The 6659-nt window shown below is 47.2% G+C and overlaps 1 protein-coding gene across 1 annotated transcript in view; it reads right to left on the bottom strand.

Annotated features, from left to right (window-relative positions):
• Positions 1-2431: 2431 nt before the first annotated feature.
• Positions 2432-6659, bottom strand: part of ARIH1 (ariadne RBR E3 ubiquitin protein ligase 1) — a 41321-nt gene continuing 37093 nt past the window's right edge. The window contains exons 16-17 of the mRNA XM_035899474.1: positions 5812-5924; positions 2432-2912 (exon numbers count right to left, since the gene is read on the bottom strand). Coding sequence (XP_035755367.1) covers positions 2828-2912; positions 5812-5924 — 198 coding nt within the window. The 3' untranslated portion in view covers positions 2432-2827. The remainder of the gene's footprint in view (positions 2913-5811; positions 5925-6659) is intronic.

Below are 6659 nucleotides of genomic sequence, written 5' to 3'. Positions count from 1 at the left end.
GATCTGCTGCGGCGTTTGCCATGAAAAGCACCAAAGTAACTAACGAAAAAGTAAAATACGAGTTTATTAGGAAGGGTTTATTCGGTTCTCCCCCAGTGGAAGACAGAGCAAGGCCGCGAATGAGGAGGCCCCGGCTCCCGCCTCGCACGGGCTGGGCTCCCCTCAACACCCTCACAGAGCTCCAGACCGCCAGGAGGGAGGGATGGGCTTGGGTTTTTTTTCTATTTTCCCCAGAGGAGGCTGCAGAGCTGCCCGCCGCAGCGGGGCCGGTGTCCGGGTAGACCTGCCACGGCCGTGGGAGCGCTTGACAGCCGAGGAGAGGAACGGCAGCTCCCACGGAACAGGGTTTCCATCACCATTAACTTAAGGTTTGCCAACAGCCATCAAGATGGAAGACACCACGGACCGGGTTTCCTTCGCGTTGTAGCCTGCCCGCATCCTTTTGCCTATTCCGTTTGAGGACGGTCGAGTAAAAACCCACGGCCAGGTAGAGTCCGTGCTTCCACTCGCCCGGCCCACCGCATCGGCGGCTTCCAAAAAGCATTTCCGTACACGGATGGGGAATTCGGGTGAGCCGCGCACCGTCCCACCCCTCGCCGAGCCGTGGCAGGACGAAGCCCGAGGAAAGGGGCTGGGGCGCAGATATTCTCACGGCCGATTCCCAGGGGCAAACGAGCCCCTGGTGGGGGGGGGGGGGGCGCTGAAGGGGAAAGCGGATGCAGAGAGACCAAGCTGCGTGGCTGGAAGCGTCGGTATCCATCAGCAAAAGGAGGGAAGTGGCTCAGGTGCCAGCTGGAAACAGCATTTCGCGTTACAGACCTGCCTGCCCCTCTGCCTTTTTATTGCGCCACTGCAAACTTACTCCCCCTTGAAGCTGGCAGAGTGGCAGAAAGCTTTGAGGACACCAGCCTGGCGAAAAATACCACAGAAGGAATTCCTATACAGGAGTAAATTTAATAAAACCACCACCAATTGTTTACTTTAACATAGCTCTTGTTACAGAAATCATAAAAATGGACTCAGTAGCTAACTCATTAGTTCTTTCCCCTTTTAACTGAAAAATAGCCCACTGATTTCAACTTCTACTGCACTAGATGGAGTGTTAAATAGTTGCCAGGACAGTATGCCCAGTAATCGAGCCCAGAACAAACACAAAGACAATTCCATCATCTTTCCGTTTCAATGTTACGACTCGTTATAATGTAAGTGAAACTTAAAACAGCAAGGAACGGTCCATTTGACAGATGAAAGGGGGAGGGAGAGGAGATCCACAGCCGAAATCTTTCCGTCGAGTGTTTTGAGAAGTGGTGCAAAAATACCCCTCCTGTTCCTGCCTCTAGCATGAAAAATAAAACTATCCACACACAGACACAGCCTCCATGTCCAGAGGGCGTGTCCTGCTTGCACGGGCGGGAACAGCTGGATTAGATTTGGGCAGGTAGCAATCCAGGGCCTAAAAAAAAAAAAAAAAAAAAAAAAAAAAACAACCAAACCCCAAACCCAACAAAATTGAAAAACACAGAAAAGCGAAGCATCCTGAATCACAGTGCACACTGGCCGCTAACGCAATGCGCACCGGGGCAGTGAGCGTCAGGAGCTGCGCACGAGGGGAGGGGTCCGTTGCCAGCAATGGATACACGCACGAAACCATGGAGGCCATGGATGTAAAGGAACTGCAGGAAGAGGAGAACTCAACTTCTCCGGTAAAAGCCTTCCAAAAAACAAAAAAAAGAAACCCCAAACATATATATATTCACTACACCAGCACACACTTCCCCCACCCCATCCCAGGGAAAACAAAATGAAACAACAAAAAAAAATAATAATCAAACTGAAAGAAAATGCACAGCAAATAGACATAATCTTGAAGATTTTTAAAGAATAAATATTTTTTGTAATTAAACATTATGCAAACACGTGCCACGCTTGCTCTTTGTCCATGCATATGCGCTATATACAACTTTGAAAAATACTGCGTTGTCCTCTTTTTGTTTTAAAAGTAATATACAAAGGTTTTTTCTTTTTTTTTTTTTTTTTCTTCCTTGCTGTGTACCCCCCCTCCTCCCCTCCCCAAAAATCATCTTTACAATGAGCCAATGGACATTCATCCCTGTACCTGGGTGGCAGAGAGGAGGAGGGGGGCGGGAGAGCCATCCCCACACACACACACCCCTTACCAAAGTACATCAAAATGGCTGGTTTGGACATGAAAAGCAGTGTCAAGAAACTGGTTTAAGTTTCATCTGTACTACACACAGGAAAAGAAAGATAGAAAAGAAAAAGGAGTTGGCTTGGAGAATGAAGCTACGTTACAAGTTAAAGTTGGAGGTTTTTTTTTTTTTTTCTTTCTTTTTTTAGTGCATCTGTCACACACTTATTGGCCGCCTAGAATACTGTTGTACAATGGTTTTTTCACCCATCAAAATGGCTGGTTTGGACATGAAAAGCAGTGTCAAGAAACTGGTTTAAGTTTCATCTGTACTACACACAGGAAAAGAAAGATAGAAAAGAAAAAGGAGTTGGCTTGGAGAATGAAGCTACGTTTTACAAGTTAAAGTTGGAGGTTTTTTTTTTTTTCTTTCTTTTTTTAGTGCATCTGTCACACACTTATTGGCCGCCTAGAATACTGTTGTACAATGGTTTATCTACCTTTTTTTTTTCCTTTATTACAATATAATTTACTTAAATTTTCTGTTAACAAAACAGAATCCCAGTACTACAGACCAGCGGTGTAACAGGCATAGCGCCTCGTGTGTGTTTTTATTTGAATCGCATGAGCACTCTAGATGGTAAAAGGTTTCAGAGTTCATTTTATGCGGGGCCAGCCTCAGTCCTCAATGTACTCCCACAGGTCCTTCTCGTAGCCTTCATGCACATGCTGCAACAAAACCCTTCGTCGACTCTCGCAGTATCTGCAGCAAAAGGGGACAAGCACAGAAAAGGCAGGTTAGGAACCATGTCTCATCCCTGCCACCGAGTAACGGCTCACCTACGTTAAACCTCCAAAAGAGATCCCCCCGACCCCACCCCTTGCCTGAGAAGGGACTTTGTAGTCCATTAACAGCGCTAATTAAGACTTCAGTTACTCCAGTCACTCAACTCCAGGTCCCTGGCTGAAAAAAAACCAAACAAACCAACCAGCATGCAAATGTAGAGTTTCCTATGCAAAGGTTTTCCCTAAGCCCCATGGCTGAGAAACCTCCATTAGTAACTGAAAAAAGGAAGAAGCAGCAGCTGCAGTTTGCAAAAAGCCAGAGCACAGGGTTAGCAGCAACACCCAAAATGGGACGAAGCTCTCCTCAAACGCGGCTGGTGCCTACTCCGAGACTTATCAGGACAACAAAAATACAGGAGCTGAGTTGGGCAAAAACCTCGGGAGCGCTGATCCAGTTTTATTCCCCTCCAAAATCCCAGTGGAGATGGAAGTGGTCAAGCCGACTATGAAAAGGGTTACTGGTCTGAGTGGAGCGCAAGTTTTACCTCGCATTGCAGCTCCGAGGTCTCAGAGGGGCACTACACCCTGCAGGGTCTTCCCACCTACGCTCATTTAAACAGATAAAGCTGCAAATGAAACTGATCCCAGCGTTAGTCCTACCAGGGTCAATAATACAGAGGAAAAGTGGTATCATTGGAACGTATCAAAAGATGCCACGTTCATTTCGGGTGCGTTAGCCAACTAAAAAGATAAAAGCAGAGAAACGTTTAAAGTATTCATGTTCCAACAGCAAATTCTGAATAAGCAGCAGGCATTTCTGGATTAAACCCCTTGCAGCGGCGATGCCAAAGTCTACATCATCTTTAGGCACGTGGGGGACAAGACGAGTCTTGGTAACAGCCCCCAAAGCCCCTGGCGCAGCTGTGTAGCCGGTTCACAATTCGGCAGCGCCCAGCCTGGAGTGGTGGGAGAATAATGGGAGTAATGGGAGAAACGGGAATGCAGGAACTGACTGCCGAGTGGTCGGTTCCTGCTGGGAATTGTGCAGTTCAGTTTCAGGGCATGTGCATGGGCCAGGATGGCATCCGAGGGGCTCCCTGCAGCTGGGAACCCATCCTTCTCAGCGAGGTGCGCAGGAGGGATCCCGCAGCAGAAAGCCATCTTCAATTGCAATGCTTGCAAATGGGTAGGTGTGAGGAGCACATCACAGCATCCTGAGCTTGGAAACACCTCACCTTAACCCGCAGCCCTTACGCTGCTACCAGTTAGTATCTGATCAGACCGGCAGATTTATCTCAATAAAATTGTACTAGCTCTTCTCACTGCTATCAGCTGTTGCAACAGAAACCATTGTACACAAAGTCGCATTGATGTTCCGAGCACGTGACCGCAAACACGCACAGTTTCTGCTTTCCCAACTTCAGTTATTTTGCTGCTGGTGGTGGGGGTCTAATCCTGTTTTCTAGAAATGTCTTTGCAAGCTAAGAGATTGGAACAGCTGAAACCAAATTAGCTAGGAGGTCAGTTCCTGCAATAAACCCACCTCAATAACGGCCTTGGTCCCTCACATCAGCACACCGTAACCAGTGCACAAAGAGCACCATGTAGGACATTATTAAGACATGACTGAACTAGTTAACAAGGGACCTGCGCGGGCTTGACAGATGTGTACTTTCTTCCCAGAAATGTGAAAGCAGGTTTGGGACGCTGCATTTTTAGGCAAGTCAGGCTATATTAGGTTTTAATTTCTTCTGGATGGCTGTTACCATCCCTAGAAGAGCATCCAGTTTCAGAGGACTTAAGCGAACAAGCAGCTGGATCAGAGACACCAACTTAAGGATGGTCTTCCAAGGGTGAGTTGCAAAATGTTACAAAAAATGTCACAAACGAGAAGGTCTGGTAAGTCTTGTCCAGCCCCAGCTGCGCTGCCAGACTACAGCAGAACGGGTTGCAGGCCCACCGCAGCGTAACAGCTACTTCCACTCCCCTACTCGCTACGGCTCACCCTACTTCAGCTTCCCCCCCCCTTCAAGCTAGGCATAACAAATCAGTGACTTTGGCAAAATGCCTCAAAAATGCAAGCCATAATCCTGTGACTCATCTACATTTACAGCTTTGTATTTTTCCACTGCGCAGAAGTGATTCCCCCAGGACTGCAAAAAGCACTGGCATTTGTGTCACCTGGACCCCAGTTCTGCTGCTTTCCTCCCCAGCTGGGCAGATTGCTCTCTCTCCCCCTCTTCTTTAAGGACAGCTTTTCTACACCCACTTTTTGCACAAACAGACCCAGCAGATAACTAAAAAAGCTGACTGCTCTCTTTCGGCAACTCATCTTAGGCCAAAGCTGTCAGCTTGGAACAACAAAGTCACTCCTTGTTCTTTGGCCCTCACTATGCAGGTCCCATCTTGGTCCTGGCCATTCCCACATGCTCCTTCTGTGCAGGAACAGCAGCATAGGAAAAGCTATTGCTTTTGGTCACAAGATTTTTTTTTCCCTTATGGGATCGAATCTTCTAGCTACTGCTTAACAGAGGAGGTGCAAGGCAGAGCTGGGAGCCTCTCCCTGCAGGCTGTCGCCTCCCCCTAGGGCTGGTTCTCAGCAGGGGCACAAAACCATGCTGCCAGCATCTGTGTGAGGGCTTCAAGAGCCAACGATTTCAGGGGCTGGCACGGGACACCGCTGACACTGTTCTCAAGACGCCCAGGGACTGGCTGATGATCACAATGTATGGCAGAAGGCCAACAGCTTCCCAGGGACATGACTCTGGAGAACGCTGTAGCTTGGCAAATACACATGCCACTACCTGTCACACGGGATAGCGATACAGGTATTGGGGCAGCTCTGAGATAGAGGAGTACTCAAAAAAACCACAAACCTGTACTTATCCTGTACTTTCTGCTTTATGTCTTGCAGTGAATCTTGGGATATATCTCGCTCAAGGTACCCAGAAAGCACCTCTGTAGCATTCTCTAAGTCTGCTTGGTTATTCTGCAAAGACAAAAAAAAAAAAAAAGAAAAAAGAGAAAGAGGAGTATTTGGGAGGGGAAGGAAGATTTTTTTTTTTTTTCAATCCAACAGAAATCAGTACTGAAATAAGAAGTGGGATTAGAGATGCAGCACTGTGTAACACTAGTAACCCGCCCTGAGCATCAAGACTGAAAAAGCTGAAATTTCTTCATTTGATCAGAAGAGAATCTGCCTATCTACCAGCAAGTCTTACATCTTCCTTGATCTGCAATATCCTGGCAAGCCTAAAAAAAAAAAAAAATAAAAAAAATCCTTTCCTTACTAGCGGTACAGCACAATACAAGACAATTCATCTCCCATTCTGTCCCTTCTCTCTCTTTTTTTTTTTTTTTTTTTTACCAGCACTGGCAAAGCAGCATCAGAGCACGAGCTTTCACTGCCACTCCACATTCTGCGTGCTCTTTGCCGAGCATGCAGCACAGAAGCATCCTGCTTAGGTTCTGCACAAAGACTAGCAGCAAAGGACCATTCTGAATCATAAATAGTCTGTATGGTTCCACTTGTGAAGCAGATGGACCTCCCCGTTTAGACCTTCGAGTGTTAATGGTAGCACCCCTGGAAAAAAGCCAATACCAGGGCAGGTCAAAATGCCAGATTTAAGCTTTAATGCCACCATTGCCAGTTCGAGCTAGCACCTCAATCACTTCCAGAGGGCAGCATCTTGTAATTCTTACTTCCTCCTCCAGCAGACAATGC

This window comes from Egretta garzetta, unplaced genomic scaffold (genome assembly GCF_000687185.1).
Source record: "Egretta garzetta isolate BGI_Z169 unplaced genomic scaffold, ASM68718v1 scaffold287, whole genome shotgun sequence".
In the NCBI taxonomy this organism is placed as follows: domain Eukaryota; kingdom Metazoa; phylum Chordata; class Aves; order Pelecaniformes; family Ardeidae; genus Egretta; species Egretta garzetta.
The sequence above is the reverse complement of the archived record's forward strand: the minus strand, read 5'-3'. Positions and strand labels throughout refer to the sequence as shown.